Source organism: Notamacropus eugenii, chromosome 6, assembly GCF_028372415.1.
Source record: "Notamacropus eugenii isolate mMacEug1 chromosome 6, mMacEug1.pri_v2, whole genome shotgun sequence".
In the NCBI taxonomy this organism is placed as follows: domain Eukaryota; kingdom Metazoa; phylum Chordata; class Mammalia; order Diprotodontia; family Macropodidae; genus Notamacropus; species Notamacropus eugenii.
In genome coordinates this window covers 16,924,944-16,941,973 of record NC_092877.1, presented here as the reverse complement: position 1 = coordinate 16,941,973, position 17,030 = coordinate 16,924,944, and the positions used below count along the sequence as shown (strand labels likewise).

The window sequence follows — 17,030 nt, the reverse complement described above, 5'->3', positions numbered from 1 at the left end:
GATTTGTGGGTACCCATCCACTTTCTACATCTCCAATGGTCTTCTACATCTCCAATTGGTCATGTCAAACACAGTGTCACTGATGTCCTATAAGTGATGTCCTCTGCCACACAGACAGTCTTTCTTGCCCCTGCAAGTAATGTGACCAGAGCACTAATCAAAAGTGCACATTATGCTAAATATAAAAGTAAAGCTAGCATTTTGTTAGCCCTTATTGGAAATCCTAGACATGAACGCCAACACCCACTCATATACCCACACCCACCCCGGACCAGCTACATGCTTCAAAAACAAATGAATGACATTTTAGAGGTCAGATCACATCATTAGGCTGTTCGCTGTGTTGCAAAGGATCAATCCCTCCTTTACAAAGCCACTGAAGATTCTTCCAAAAGCCCAGGTCTGACCACAGCACTGTTCTGCTCAAGAACTGTGTGGTCTCCTCTTGCCTCTAGGATAACAAACAAGACTCTCTGCTTAATCTTCAAAGTCCTTAACAATTTGACTCCATCATACTTTCCCAGAAACTTAACTCAGTTGATATTCTAGCCAAATTAGCTTACTAGTAATCTCTAACCTTGGTATCCCATCTCCAGCTTTCATGCCTTTGCCCAGGCTGTTCCTGAGCCTGGCATATACTTTCTCCTTATCTTCACCCTTTGGAATCTCTAGCTTTCCTCAAGGGTCAGTTTACCCAACACCTTTTCTGGGAAGCCTATTCCAATCTCCCCCCTCGCTGCTATTGTTCTCTCTCTACTAAGATTGTCTTACATTTACTTGGTCCTGTATATGTTTACAGTTATACCACTGACTGAGAGGTATAGAGAATTAAGGGATCCCCTGTCACTTTACTGAATTCAAAAAAGCAATTGGGTTAGCAGAAGAAAAATAACACCTCAAAGCCTCTTCCAACAAAGTACTTCCCATGTATATATTGAAATCACACAAGATTCCTAGAAAAATAGAAAAACAGAGATAATTTTGTTCAGTGGCCCTCTCCTTACTAACATCAAGTGAGGCATCCAGTAATTTGCATATTGATTACTGGAGACATTTGCTGCTGTCATGGAGGAAACTTAGCAAAGATCCTGGCTAAAAAGCAAAAGATGCTTGGTAGAAGGTGAGATCTTCCAGGGAGATGCACCTATTTACAGATACCATTTCGTTGATTTTGCCAAGCTCTGGAATAATGGAGAGCATCCCACATGAGAACCATGATCATTCCAAAGAGTTAAGACTAACTATCCACATAGGACAAACCAACTGGATGAAGAATGATTCTTATCTAGACTATGATATGTAGTTGTATGGATAGCTTATAGATTTCAACCATCAGGAGAGGGCAGAGTCAAGAGGGCAGAGTAGAAAGACGCATATACTCTAGTGCTTCTCCCACAGCCCACAAAATATCTGTAAAAAATGACTCTCAACAAATTCTAGAGTAGCAGAAGCCACAGAACAACAAAGTGAAAGAGATTTCCAACCAAAGGTAACCTGGAATGCCGACAGGAAAGGTCTATCCCATGGGACGCTGAACAAAGCAGAGCTGAGCCCTGGCCATGGCATAAAGAGGAATAGGACTGGAACAGGCCTTTGGGGCAGAATCCCCAACAGGAAGGGTCTCAGATCCCTTAACCCACAAGCATCAAAGAAAGCTTCAAAGGTCAGTGTGGGAGGGTTTTTCCAGCTGGGTGAGAGGGGAGTGGGATCCCCTTAGCACTGGTCCCAGGCAGTGGCAGACGCTGAGGCAGCAGCAGGGGGTGGCAGGCCACTATGGAAGCAGCCTGGGTCCATTGTCCAGGCAGCTCAGCTTAAAGCCTCTAGGGGAATTGAGCAGCTGATCTGAATCTCAGCTCTGAGCACAGTCCTGGGGGGAGGAGGAGCACTAGGACCCTACTCTTGACAAAGGATTCAGAAGTCAAGTAACTGGCTGCAAAAATGCCCCCAAAAGGGAAAAAAAATAAGACCATAGAAGGTTGCTTTCTTGGTGAACAGGTATTTCCTTCATTCTTTTGGATGAGGAAGAACAATGCATACTGTCAGAGGAAGTCAAGGCTTTTGCCTCCAGTACCTCCAAAATGAATATGAAATGGACTCAGGCCATAGAAGAGCTTGAAAAGTGAGTCAGCAGCTTGCTAAAGGAGAACTAAAAAAATATTGAGGAAAATAACACCTTTAAAAAGAGGCTAATTCAATTGGAAAAGAGGTCCAAAAAGCCAATGAGGAGAAGAAGGCTTTAAAAAACAGAATTAGCCAAATGGAAAAGGAGGTTCAAAAGCTCACTGAACAAAATAGTTCTTTAAAAATGAGAGTGGAGTTCAGGGAAGCTAATGACTATAAGATTTCAACCATCAGCACATGGTTCATGGGCAGTGACTTGGGTCTAGAACTGAGCAAGAGGAGGAGAGGTTGGATTACCCCTTTCAGCCTGCAGAGTGCTTTTAATGTCCCCAACCTTCAACCTGAAACAATAACAATAATCTTCCAGTGATGCCCCATGGCTGCAAATCAGTTTGATAGGAACAGTATCTGCCATGTAGGCTAAATTAGTTCTTCCTTAAAAGGTATCGAAGGTATCCTTTAGAATTAATTGGATAGGAGTCTAAGTATGGGGCCATGTATACAGCTTCCTCATGGCCCAAGCATAAAAGCTAGCCCAGGGGGAATTAGGAGTAGAGGGGAGGAGTCAAGGAAGGATTATTAGCCTTGACTGGCATGGGGAACGTAGAGGCGTAGCATCAGCTGAATCAATGCTGTATCCTTGCTGAGTATACTTTCCATATTATAGCTAACTTTTGTTAGCTGTTAGATAGTCTACAAGTGTTTCTCATTTCATTCCAATTCTGAATTAGAATGATCAGACTGGCCTGGGTCAGCCCAGGTCAGTACCTTCCATGTAATACCAGAGTCTCTGAAAAATGAAAGTTGAGGGTTACTCACAGGATGGGGAGGCAGTATGATTGGTGTGAGTAGGCTACAGCCCATTCCTAACAAAGAATTCTGCAGGATACATGGCTTTCCTGACTTCCTTCAAGCCATTCCATCTTCTAGAGCAAGACTTTACCATTTCCCTTTAATTCTGGTGCCTTTCCTCTATTGATTATTTCCTATTTGTCTGGTATTTAGTTTGCTGGTACATAGTTGTTTACATGTTTTCTCCCTCACTAGACTAGGAGCATTTTAAGGACAAGAACTGTTTTTTGCCCTTATTTGTATCCCCATCATTTAGCACAGGGCCTGGCACATAGTAGGCACTTAATGCATCTTTATTGACTAACAGAAAGGATGCTACCATCAGAGGTACGCATAACCTTGAGAGAACGTGGGTCAGTCATATAGGCAAGGACAAAAGATAACTGATGAACACTTGCGTGTTTCATCATTTCTCTACAAATCTGGAGGAAGGCTTCCAGTGTGTTGGATGGGGCCACTATGAACCACTGATGAGAGGACATAGACAAGAAAAGGTGGATAGATTACCATCTGCACTAGATTGGAGGGAGAGGTGGGGGGAAAGGAAGATGTAGAGACTGGAGGTAGGAAAACCTGTTAGAAGGGCATTGCCATATAGTAAGTCAGTTCTCCTATAATGCTGATCTATGCATTCCTAAAAATCACCACACTATGCAAAATCAAGCAATAAAAACCACAGGGCTTATGGAAAAAAGGGAATTAGAGTCATAACACTCAAAAACTTCGTCATAAAGAAAAAGACAGGAACCTAACAAAACAGTAGCACAGTTTTCTGTAGGTTATATGGTTAAGAAGTACGTAAATGCAAAAGTAGACAGCAGTGGTGGTCCTGCTGCTTAGCCTACACCCTGCTTCTCATGCATGGGGCCTGACAGTCTGGCAAAGTGGAAGGTCAGGGTGAGAGGATGGCCTTGGGGGCAGCCCTGTGTAGACCTGCCCTCCTTCACCCACCCCTCCTACTGTAGCAGAAGATATACAATAAATAGAGCTCTTTACCTCAAAAAAGACCTGAAGTTAGCTGCGCAGGTGGGTACGGGGAGGGTGGAAGTTTGTGAGTTATGGTGAAGTGGTGAGGTTTTCTGAGTTTGTCATGTTTATTGTGGGTGAAATAGAACATAAGCAAACTTACTCTAATCTTCCATTGATTGTGTTGGAACAGATTCACATTTTCAAAAGGAGTTTTACAGCAGAAGTAACTAATCCTGTTCTTCATTTCTATATATCCTGCAGATAGCGTCTTGTACATATCTGTTTGCTTCTTGTCTCCTGTATTACATTGTAGACTCCTTGAAGCCAAGGACTGCCTTTGTCTCTGTTTGTGTCCCCAGTGTTTAACACAGTGCCTGGCACACAGGAGGCACTTAATTAATGTCTGTTGATTGATTGAGTAATAGTCTAGATCAGAGGGAATGGGAGTCATAGCCCTAGTGGTGGCAATGGGAATGGAGAGAAAGAGACAAAGCAGGCAGATGGTAGAAATGATCTCCCAAGTGAATGTGGGGAGGGAGGGAAGGAAAGGAAAAGAGAGAGAGGAAAAGCTGAGATTTTGTGTCTGACTGACTGGAAGGTGCTGGTGCCATTAATAGAGCTATAGAAAGTCACAAGAAGCAAGCATGCATGTGTGTGTGTGTGTGTGCACACGTGAAGAGTAAAATATGCTATGAAGAAATGAATTTTTATAGTCAAGGCATTTAAGAAAATTACGGTTTCTTTTTTCCCCCTAAGCAATCGGGGTTAAGTGACTTCCCCAGGGTCAGACAACTAGTGTGTGTCTGAAATCAGATTTGAACTCAAGTCCTCCTGACTCCAGAAATTACATTTTCATGTAGAAATATTATAATCAGGTTCTACGTATTGTGGCATAAAGTGTTCGTGTGTGTATACATACATAGTCATAGATTTATATATACATATATATGTACGTATGTATAAAATCATAGACAGGAGTAGGGAGAGAGGATAATACAGACAATAACACACTGTGTTTTACCCGCCTTAACAATCTTTCCTGGTTCCTCTATTTCACCCTACAAATGAAATTCTATATATGTAAAAAGTTTTATGCAAACATGAAAGTGCTCAATAATATAGTGATACACTTTATATGTGAGCTAATCCATAATTGAATGTCCTCTATATCTCTACATAAAGGTTCATTATTAGTAGCAGTATTGGGAATCAACAGAGTGTAGTAAATAAAGCTAGCCTGGAAGTTAGGCAGACCGGAGTTCAGGCAATTGCCCCCTCGCCTACCGCTACTCCCCTACTGGCTGTGTGACCCTAGGCAAGTCACTTAACCTCTAAGTGCTTTAGGCAAATCTCTAAGACTATAAATTACAAATAATATATTGATAGAGTTTCCTTACACCAGGGCTTCCCTGGGCTGATGGAGTTACAGGTTCAGTCTCTATCCCTTGATATTTTATTATTATTATCACCTTTCCAAGTTAATTTTGTATCACTCTTTTCCATTCACTCAACAAGCCAGCCCATTGAGATGGGTAGTTTGGCAATGCCTCCTCCCGCCTTCTTGCCTTTGTATGGACTGTCTCCATGCTTGGAGCATTCTCATCATCTAATTCAATTCAATTCAATTCAGTTCAAACAATGCTAGCATTAATGAATCGCCTACTCCGTCATCTATCTGGTCCTGGGCTTGGAATCCTTCTCTTCCTTCAGTGACTACGTAAGAAGACTCTGCCTCTTCTTTGGTCCCCTCAGCCTGAAAGCACTTTCTGCTTCCTCAAAATTTTCCTGGAGAACTGTCTGAATCTCTCCTTGTTCCTATCACGTTGTAACATGGATTATTTGACCATCAGGCTCCGAAAGAGGTTCGTGGAGAGTAAAGATGAAAGAAGAGTGTGGTGACAACAGACTATCATGACTCACACAGTAGGTACTTAAGAAGTGTTTACTGACTGCCTGCCTGCCTGACTCAGAGTTCAAGGGCTGAGGTAGGATTGGCATGATAGGGATACCACGCGGTGTTGTAAACTGAACCAGAACTTCTGGGCACATAGTAGGCATTCAAATATTTGTTTGCTGATGGTGAATTCTTATGGTCTTTTCTTTCCTCTTAACTTCCCTTGTTTCCTTCCTTACCCCTCTATTACTTGCTCTGGGTCTCTATCTCTGTCTCTTTCTCCTTTCCTTCCTCCCCCCCTCTCCCTCTCCCTCCCTCTCTTCCTCCCCTCTCTGTGTCTCTTTTCTCTCTCCTTCCTCTCTCTTTCTACCTGTCTCTCTGTTGCTTTTCTCTGGTGCCATTAATAGATCTAGTCACAAGAAGCAGAGTTGAAGTTCTTGTGTGTGTGTGTGTGTGTGTGTGTGTGTGTGTGTGTGTGTGTGTGTGTAGTAAAGCATCCTATGAAGAAACTAATTTTTATAGTTAAGACATTTAAGAAAAAAGATATTTTATGGAAAATTTCTTACAGAAATATTATAATCATTATGGCATAAAGAGTGTGTGCCTATCTCTGAAACCATAAGTTAGTAGACGGTAGGAGGTGGAGCAGATAATGCATGGCCAGTTATTGCTGTTCTGGACTTCTTCCTTCTCTCACCATGTTGTCCACCCTGCCCGGGAGTTCTGGTTCAGTCCCTAGCACTGAGCAGCATCCCTATCAGGATAACCCAAGGACTCCCGGATTGTCTTCTTTCATCGTGGCTGCTTCCCCCATAGAGCTCAGAATGGCCACCATGATTATCCAAGGGGAGGGACAGCAGTGACTCATTTAGGACCATATAGAATCACTGGAGAAGCTGAGAAGAGAATTTACTGGTTTGCTTGTGCTGCCCTCTCGCTTACAATAAAGATTCTCAGGTAAAACGCCTTCCAATTATGCATTTATTTATCTGTGCATGTGCCCATATATATGCCCCCCTACAGAAGAATATAAGTTCCTTGAAGGCAGGAAGTGCTTCTCCTTCTGTCTTTACATCCCTAGGACCTAGTACAGTGCCTTGCATGTAGTAGACATTTAAGAAATGTTTGGAAGTTGGTTCAATTGCTATCCTTTTGACTATTCTCTCTATCCTCTGCCCAGATGGGAATTATTCTGGAGTATTATATATAACATAGGTTCCTTGAGAAGATGAATTTCAAAAGAGTTGTATCCCCAGATCTAGTACTTTGCCTTATATACGACGGGTGATCAATAAATACTTGCTCATCGCTTGCTTGCTTGATTCTAGGTGTTTTAGAAATGTATGAGCAGGAGCGAATCTGGGGAAGGCAACAAAGCTGGGGAGGGAATTGGGGGCCATGATGTACAATGACTAGTCAAAGGAACTGGGCATGTTTAGCCTGGAGAAGACTTCGGTAGGACATGAAATCTGCTTTCAAGTATTTGTCAAAGAGACTGGATACATTCTGCTTGGCCCTGGAGAGTGGAACCAGGAGCAATGGATGGAATTCTCAGAGGTTTTATGTAAAGAAAAACTCTCTCATTATAAAAGCTGCCCCTAAGTGGGACGTGTTGCCTGGGGAGTGCGGGTGACTCACCTCCCTGATGTCTTTTAGTAAAGGGTCGTCCGGCCAGAAGGTTGCAGAAGGCATTACTGGTCAGGACTGGTGGGCCTCCGAAGTATTTTTCAACTCGATTTCTTAGGCAGCATAATGGCGCAACTTTTACAAGGTCACACAAGAAGATGGCCCCAGTCCCTGAGATAGGAATGTGAAGCTTTTCTCTTAGAATAGAAGTTTCCTGAAGGCTGGTGCTCTCTCTCCCTCAACCCTCCCAGGCTTTGGTTCAGAATACTGGCCAACAACAAATCCTTGTATCCCCTCAGCCTGTAGGTTAGTAGATAGCAGCCCAGAAGCAGGCTAACAGCCTGGCCTTTGCCTCCACCTACCTAGCCTGCCCAAATTTCTGTGCCCAGAAGCAGCCCAGTCCACCTTGGAACCTTGGCAACGGGTTTGGGCATAATGATGTGGATGGTAATGGAGTGATGGAATGTTAGAAAAATCCTGGCTCTGCTCCTTCAGAACCCCACCCAGCATTGGAGGATCCGAGATCCATCAACAAATACGATCCCAAGGACTTTGACTAGAATCTGAAACCTGGCTAGCTTTTCATTATCAAGAGTTATTCTGAGAAGTATGTCCCCTGTTCCATTAAATATAACATTCGGTACAGCACAGAACATGGCACTAAGAGACTGGATGCCACTTATGACTTTTCACCATCAGTGGCATTGGATACTTCGGAGCTCAGGAGAATCGAAATCTCCTACAGACTATAACACACGTGCAGTTGTGTGGTCCCAGAGTAAGGGGACCAGTGTAGCTATATTTGTTGCTGCTTATCATTCAATTGGCTACAGGGGCATCATTTTGGGGGGGCCACATTCACTCTTAAAGTCCGTCTCTTGTATGATGTATTGTGATCACCAATCACCATCCCACCGATGAATTCTAGCTCTTCAAAATAATGAAAAATTATGATTCATTTTCTAGGTACACACCAATATCAACTCAGCGGGACCTCCATCTTTCAGATCGAGAGGGAGGATACATTGAATTGCTCTTTTTCTGCTCAGAAACTGACCCTCTGAAGGGCTAGAGCATGGAGGTAGACATTTATGTAGACTGCTGTGGGACCTCCTCTTGCTTTACAGGAAGAACCTCCTGGTCTCTTCTTACCACACCATGTTTTAATAGATCTGGAAAGCAAATGGAGCTGATTGTGCCTTGTTTCCATCATCTCTTTCCATTCTATTCCATGGTATTCTATCCTATTTCATTAATCACCCTCATCTCTTTAATTCTAAGGACTAAGAGAGACAGGGCACTTGTTGAAAAGGAAGCATTTTCTCAGTTTTTCTATCCTTCCACCATGGAAAAAGCAAATAGTTCTGAGAACCCACAGGGGACCACCATACATATTAACAGCCTGTTAACAATAATAATATCTGGCATCTATATTAACTCAGTAAGGTTTGCAAAGTATTTTATAATAATAGCTCCCATTTATGTCATTTGAAAAGTGTTTTATCTGCATCATTTAATTTGATCTACACAACAACCCTGTGAGATAAATAAGGTTGTTAGTATTCAATCATTTTTCAAATGTGACCCCACTTTGGGGTTTTCTTGGCAAAGATGTTCAGTGGATACTGGAGTAGTTTACCACTTCCTTCTTCAGCTCATTTTACAGATGAGGAAACTAAGGCAAACAGGGTTGAGTGACTTGCCCAAGCTCACACAGCTAGTAAGTGTCTGAAGCCAGTTTTGAACTCAAGTCTTCTTGGTTTTCAACCCAATGCGCTATCCACTGTACCACCTAGCTACCCACTGTGTGTTGTTATTCATTTGTGTCTGATTTTTCATGACCCCATTTTCTTGGCAGAGCTACTGCAGTGGTTTGCCATTTCATTTTCTAACTCATTTTAGAGATAAGGCAAACAGAGCTAAGTGACTTGCCCAAGGTCACACAGCTAAGTTCTAAGGCCACATTTCCAGGGCTGATGGTGCTTATCCCCATTTTAGAGACAAAGATATGGACTTTCAGAGGCTGCGTGACTTGGGCACACAGCTCGTATGTACCGGAGTTGTGAGCTGAACCTAGGTCTTCATTTTTCCTCCTTTCAGCCACAATATTACAGTGTCTCATCGCTTCAGCCTATGTTTCTAGGGTGCTTTGTGAGATAAGTAGTTTTCACATTTCCTTCAGGTCTCCTGACTGCAAAGCTGATGCTCATTCCTTGTTTTAAAATCAATCAAGCAAGCCAGGAAGCAATCAGCAAACATTCACTAAGTACTTATTATGTGGCAAGCAAAAAGTTTAAATGATGCCCTTTATTTTTAAAAGCCATTTTCCTATATAATTCTGACCATTGAACCCTTCTTTTTACAAGGAAATAAAATCCATCACCAAACATTTCAAAGGAATAATGAATACAACTGACTACGCATATACCATTCTGTTCTGTTTCAGTAGTCTCACACCTCTCTACTGACTGTAGAATTGAGAATTGTAGTTCATCATCTGTTCTCCTAGATCATGGTTGGGCATGACAATTGACCATAATTCATCAGCCTCTTAGGGCTGGTTTAATTTGCATTGCTGTGCTCATTGTGTTGACTGTTCTCCTGTTTACACTTATTTCACTCTGCATCAGTTCACGCAAGTCTTCCTATAATTCTCTGAGTTCTTATCTATTGTTTCTTAGAGTGTAATCTTCCTAAACTATCAGCTCAGAGGATTATAGATGCAGATCTAGAAGGGACCTTAGGGGTCATTAAATCCCACCACCTCATTTTCCATATTAAGCGGCTTGCCTAGAATCACACAGCCAATAAATCATCTAAAGGTAAGATTTGAACCCAGGGCTTACCGAATCCAATACTTATGTAGTATTACCCCACATAGCTTACTCAATGGGCAACCACTTTGTTTCTAGTTTTTTTGTTTTTTGTTTTCTGAGGTTCTTCCCATTGAATTATACTGCTTTTTTATGAGTAAGTAAACTTTTAGTTTTACAAAATGATGTCTCTTTCTTCACCATCCTCCTTCTTTAGTCCCAGAGCAACTTCTCAAAGTAGACCAGATTGGTTAAGTAGGAACTATCCACTTCTACACTGATGAGGAGGAAATGGACTCTCTGTTTGCTGATTTTAAAAGTAACCATCCCAATTTACCTTCCATGTTGCTTCCTCAAAGCACTTTTCATGCCCTAGCAGAGAGCTAGGAGGAAGTCAGGTCTTAAGTTAGACTGGAAAGAAAAACCCACTTGACTTTTCTCTCCTCTTTTCCCACGGTGAATGGCAACTGATCACAGATAAATTAGCATCACCCCTTTCCATTTTCACCAGTCTCCTATTTGGTCTGCCTGCCTCCACAGAGCTGCCAAGGTGATGCTCCCCAAAGCACAGGTCTGACCACGTCCCTGCCCTGCTTGAGGAGTTCAGTGGCTCCGTTTCCTCTAAGATGAAATTCAAATTCCTCTGTTGAGCATTTAACACCCTTCCTGCTCTGGCTCCATCTTATTTTTCTAGGTTACTCTACTTCCTTTCACATATCTACCTTTCATCCAAACAGATTTGCTCATTCCATCTCCTGTCTCCATGCCTTGGTACACTCCACCTCCTGCTCTCCCTCTTTACCTCTGGCTTGTAGGATCCGTACTTCCCTTCAAAGCTCATTACAACAGCTATCACTCCTTCTATGATGCCTCCATCCCCTCCAAGTGCTAAGATCCTCCTCCCTGGAAACTTACATTTGCAAAGTGTTTTCTTCTAGCAGCCCTGTGAGAAAGGCAGAGGGGCTTGTTCAAATGCCCGCGGCTTGTGTTGATAAGAACCAGACTGGTTCAAATATAGGTCTGCTGACAACTAGATGTGTTACATGCATTTTCCTCTGTGTGTGTGTGTGTGTGTGTGTGTGTGTGGACTCTGTTCTTCCCAATAAATCCAATATGGATTTGTTTCCATATCTCCAGTGTTTCCACTTGACATGGCATATGGTAGGTGCTTAATAAATGCCTGCTGAATTCAACTGAATCCATGTTGCTTAGATACTATAGTCCTCTCTTTGTACCTGTGTCAGTTTTTGGAACCAAGTTTTTTGAAAGAATGACTTATCGTTTTGTTTCATGTCAAGTGTACCCAGCTAAAACAAAACAATAAGTTACAAAAGCAGCCTGCAAACACAGGCCATGCCAAGAAAGCCAATTCAGAGCATTCATGTAGAAAGTAAGTTAAGACGGGAGAGTGTGATCCCTAGTCTGGCGGTCTGGTCAACCCCAATTTCCCTTTATAATTAAAACTTTCCCCCTAATTTTGGTGTCATAATTCTAGTCTCCTGAGAACGCTGAGAACAAACACTCTGTTCATTTTAAACACCTTAAATAAAGGTTAAAACAGAACTAACTTCCTTTTGAGAGAGTCTTTCCATACAACTTGAAAATCCAACCAGAGAAATTCAATTTTCCTGACTCAAAATGGAGCACAACACTTGCAGGAACTTTCTGATCATGAAGCCTGCTTAAGGTTGTGGGCGCATGAGTTATACATTCAGATAAGTACCCAAATTGCACCCAATTTGGCCACCAACTTGGGGTTATGGTGTGAACTTAGAGGTGAGAGCTCTGAGTGGAACCTCCATGGACTCAATACTGAAAACCAACTCATAGAAGCAGAGAGATCGAAGGGATAATGATAATAGCTGACCGTTATATTTCACCTTAAGGTTTGCAAAGTGTCTTGCAGATACCATTTTATTCTATGCTCCTTCCTGTCCCATGAACAAGATATTCCATCTCTCTGCTCTGGGCACTGTCTCTAGCTGTGTCCTGGCCTGGGAATGTTCTCTCTCCTCATCTCTGTACACTGGCTTCCTGTAAGTCTCAACCAAAACGAAAATCTCCTCTTGAAAGAGAAGACTTCTCCCATATTTACTTCCTCTTTATCCTGAGTAGCTTGTTCGTACATATTTGTTTACCCATTGTTTTCCCTATTAGACTGCAAGCTAGGGACTGTCTTTTACCCTTTTTTGTACCTCCCAGGGCTTAGCACTGTGCCTGGTACAATGAAGTCTCTCTAGGAGTATTTATTGACTGCGTGGATCTCCACGACAATGTTAGGAAGTGGATTACAATGATCATTCTCATGTTACCTAGGGGAAAAGCAAACCTTAGGCAGGTTAAGTGACTTGCCCATGGTCACACAACCAGTAAGTATCTGAGATGAGGTTTGAACCAAGGCTGTTATGACAACAAGTCTGGTGCTCTGCTCAGCATCTCGACTTGCCCCTTTTAGAGTAGAGTCAGTCCATCCTCTCACTTTACAAAGGAGGAACCAGCATTTCAGACAATTGAACTCTGCTTGTCCAAAGTCTCACAATAAATCCCAGCTAGAAGGACTCTGATTTCAGCTCTTCCTACTTCATCACTAAAATTCCCATATGAAATTAGATTTCTTTTTGAGAAAAGGGATTTGTGGAATTTCATAGCACCATGAAGAAAGAGAAGTTTTGTTCAATTTGAGTCACACATGTATACATTCCACGCTCGCACAAATACACCCATCAGATAAACAAACTCCCCTTAGGAAGTTGATTAATAAAACTATTTTATCTGTAATTACAGTTGACTGATAATAATGTCCACAAAGCCTGCATGGTTAGATTGACTCAGATTGTGACATCCAGATTAGGCTGTGAACTCACTTTGACCTCTGGAATTACTACCTGCCTCTCTGGAGGTTAATTTACCTGGGAGCAGCCACACTATGGAAATCAGGGAACTCAGTGGAATCTCAAGGCATCTGAATTCTCTTTCCTCTCTGAAGTCAAGCACATGATGAGACCCCAGGCTTTTATACTCAGATAAGAAAAGGTCATAGGGAACACTCAGAACCCAAATGAAGTCAGGAATCCAGTGGCTCCCTCTTATCTCCTCCTAGGTAGAACAATGAATTGACATGTCAGCCAATTCTGTTCTCAAATACCATGAATGTAAGCAGCTGTGAAGCAGTGGTCAGAGGGTGGGATTTAGAGACAGGAAACCTTGCTTCTGAGGTTCACTACTTGTGTGACCTTGTTACCTTCTGTATGTCTCAGTTTCTTCAACCGTAAAATTAGGATAATAATTAGGATAACCTACCTGGCAGGGTTGTTGTGAGGATCAAGCGAGATAATATGTAGTACAGTGTCTGGCACGTAGTAGGTGCTATATTTTCCCTCAAAGGTCAGAGTCCAACTCTCTTATTTTATTGATGAGACCTCATTTTTGCTTCTGAACCTATAACTTGTGATCAGTGGAGTATGGTGGAAAGGACAAACTTGGAGTCACAGACCCTGAGCCCTCATCCCAGTGAACTGACCCAAGGTGTTCTGTAGAATGAGAGGATTAGATGAGGAAACAGTCCCAGAGGGTTGAAGTGATGGGCTCAAGGTCACAAAGGCAGAGACCTGGGATCAGGACTCAGGTCCTTGAATCCCCAGCTCTAAATCCTGGTGAAATGTGGCCATGTCATCATGGTGCTCCAAAAACTGACACTTGAAAAATAGTTAAATTTCTGGCTCTTTGGCTCCTGGGGATGGGCTTTGCTGAACCTTAATTAACCCTTCAAAGTTTTCATGGTGTCCAACACACATAAACTAATCTGATTCTTGGTGATATAATGCTGAGTGGAGGCAGCCAGGTCTTTTAGGCTAATTACATGTTTGGACGGGGTTAACCACATGCCATGAATTCCTGGCATGGCTTCTTTTGACATTGACAAGTCATTCAGGAACACACCAAGGCCGAGAGGTAGCTGCCCTTAAATCAGGCAGGGCCAGAACACGGAGAGAGGCAGACCCCTTGATGTCATCGTCCTGGCCCTGCCTTCTTCTGGATGATTCAGCTTGTTCCCAGGCCTCCCTTTGAAACAGGCTTTTGGTGCTCCATGGGCCAGTGATTGGGATGGAAATTGGCTCCACTCTGGACCCCGCCTCCAGAATGTTTAACAGCCTCCCAACGAGGGGCTGAATTAGGGAGAGGAGTGAGGATGCCGCTAGGCTGCCTTTAAACTAGTCACCTGGCAAAGAGACCAAGCAGGGCAGGGATAATGTCAGCCGAACTTCATTCAGGGAAGGACTTTGCAAACAAGAATTAGTTCTTAAAACAGCCCTGGGCTGAGAGGGCTAAAAGTGATTATTTCCTTTAGGCAGGTAAGGACAGGGTCACAATAAGGGACTCGTTCAGAGCACTGGATTTGACCTTGGTTTGAATCCCAGCTTGGCCATTTAGCATCTGTGTGACCTTGGGAAAATCATTTCCTCGAGTCTCAATTTCCTCACGTGTTCATTGTGGTAGGGAGCCCCTGAGAGGGCTTCTGAGGTGGCCCCAGCACTTGGAATAGTGCCTGGCAAGGAGTAGGTGCTTAATAAATGTTTTTTATTGAATTGAATTATATTTATGGTCCTAGGATCCTTGCTCCATAAGCCAATATTCCTATAATCCCATTCCAAAAGCAGAGGCAATGACTGGGTCAGAACTCACGCTCCCATTCTCTGTCTTACATACTTTCTCTTACAGAAAACACCGAACATAAAACAGCATTCCAAAAAGAGCCCAGGGCCAACACAAAGACCTTCAAATATGGTGCAGATCCTGGCAGCCCTTCATATTTGTACAGTGTCCTACAATTTGCAAAATGCTTTCATATTCATTATTCCATTTAAGTCTTACAACACACGGGATAGTTGTTATCCCCATTTTACAGGTGAGAAAACTGAGCTTTAGAGAAGTTAATTGATTCTTCACATTTGTATAGTCAGTAAGTGTCAGAGTTGGGATTTGAACTCCCTCTACCCAACAATGACTCTCTTATTGTGCATGTGACCCTTGTGTCTCCTTAGCCCACAGCTGGTTTTACGGAACCACACAAATCTTTCACTTTTCAAATAAGTTCTTGGCTTCCAGTAGTGCCAGCCCTACTTCCCCCAATTCAGGGCCAAAACCACTCCCTAGAGCCTAGACATGGCTATGATTATCTGGATTAGGGATCCTGCCTTGAAAGATGCCTGGTCGCCCTTCCTTTCCCGTCATCTGTCAGCCATACATACACCCACCTCAGCTCACCCATCTCGCCAGACTGTGTTCGGGTCAGATTGTCTTCTCTCGAAGTTGTCATGGTTGCTCCCCTGAGATGCCCTGATGACCACGGATGCCTCTGCTTTCTCAACAGGGACACCCCATCGCCTCCAGAAAAGTCAACACCCCGATGGCCTGTGCTGTGGACGTCCTCCAGTGATAGCGCAGCAATAGGGTGTGGCTCCTACTTCCAAGATTCTTAACAACCAGAGTCTCAGGCCACTTATGGTGAAAGAGAGAAAGACAGAAAGAAGGAAAGAAAGAAAGAAAGACAGAAAGAAGGAAAGAAAGAAAGAAAGAAAGAAAGAAAGGAAGGAAGGAAGGAAGGAAGGAAGGAAGGAAGGAAGGAAGGAAGGAAAAAAGAAAGAAAGAAAGAAAGAGAAAGAAAGAAAGAAAGAAAGAAAGAAAGAAAGAAAGAAAGAAAGAAAGAAAGAAAGAAGGAAAAGAAAAGAAAAAGGAGGGAAGGAGGAAAACAGAGAAAGACGGGAAGAAGGAGAGAAAGATAAAAGAGAGGGAGAGAAGGAGAAATAAAGGCTCGGCGGTGCTTTTGATCTCACTTGGGGGAGAAAACACATTCACACCCAGAGAAAATGATGGAAATTCACCTGAGGCTTGAGCACTCTGGCTGAAGCTGCTGTTAGATAGGGTGTTCTGATAGCTGCGAGATGGTGAGTGCTTCCCTCGACAGCCGAGCCAGAATGTGTCCGGACAGCACCCCTGCCAGCCACTCAGCTCCCTTTCCAAACAGTAATTAACCCAATCCTCGTGCCACCCAGGAGAGGGAGTGGAATATTTTTATCTCAGTTTTATGGGGGAGGTGGTAAATAGAGGCCCACCGAGGTCAGGCAACCATCGTCCGAGTCAGAGGCTGAGCTGGGACAGAATCCTGACTCAGAAGTTACCACTGGAGCTTGGGCACAGCCAGTTCTGTGGGTAGGGCTCAGTGGGAGGGCCTACCTCTAGCATCCTGGGTGCAAGAGGGCTCAGGGAAGGTGTGGCTGCCATTCTGTATACCACCGTTCTCTCTAGAAACTTGGGAGTCATTTTTGACTCATTCCTGTGTCTCTCGCTCCACCCCCAGTCAGTCACTAGGTCCTGCAAATTCATGTCTGTATTCCTGACCATTTTTCCCTTGTAGAATCGGTCTCTGATCAGAATCCATCGAGTTCAACCCACACCTCACCAAGAATTCCTTTTACAAAAATGGAAATAGAATTGGAAATGCAGGCTCAGGGAAATTCCAGCTCTGCTGCTGGCAATTTGTGTGTGTGATCCTGAGCAAGTCATTGCCTGTCTGTGCCTTGGTTTCCTCATCTGTGATCCTATGACATTCGGAGCTCTCTCTAATTTGACCCATTGTAAGCTCTTAATAAATAATTCTTCATTTCTTCATTCATTTATTCCAGCTCTAACCTTATGATTTCATGATCCTGGGATCCCCAGCAAGTGAACATCTAGCCTTCATTTGAAAGCCTTTA

General features: G+C 43.1%; 1 protein-coding gene across 2 annotated transcripts in view; it reads right to left on the bottom strand.

The window, feature by feature from the left end:
* ELF5 (E74 like ETS transcription factor 5) overlaps positions 1 to 16,178 on the bottom strand; it is an 80,329-nt gene extending 64,151 nt beyond the window's left edge. Inside the window, exon 1 of one of the 2 annotated variants that reach the window (XM_072619185.1) lies at positions 16,158 to 16,178. Coding sequence is in view for 1 of the 2 variants with exons in the window: in XM_072619188.1 (XP_072475289.1) it covers positions 15,531 to 15,592 (62 nt within the window). In the remaining variant the exon portion in view is untranslated. Of the gene's footprint in view, positions 1 to 15,530; positions 15,684 to 16,157 lie in introns of those variants that run through there. The other variant, XM_072619188.1, reaches the window with a different exon arrangement.
* Between the last annotated feature and the right edge of the window lie 852 nt (positions 16,179 to 17,030).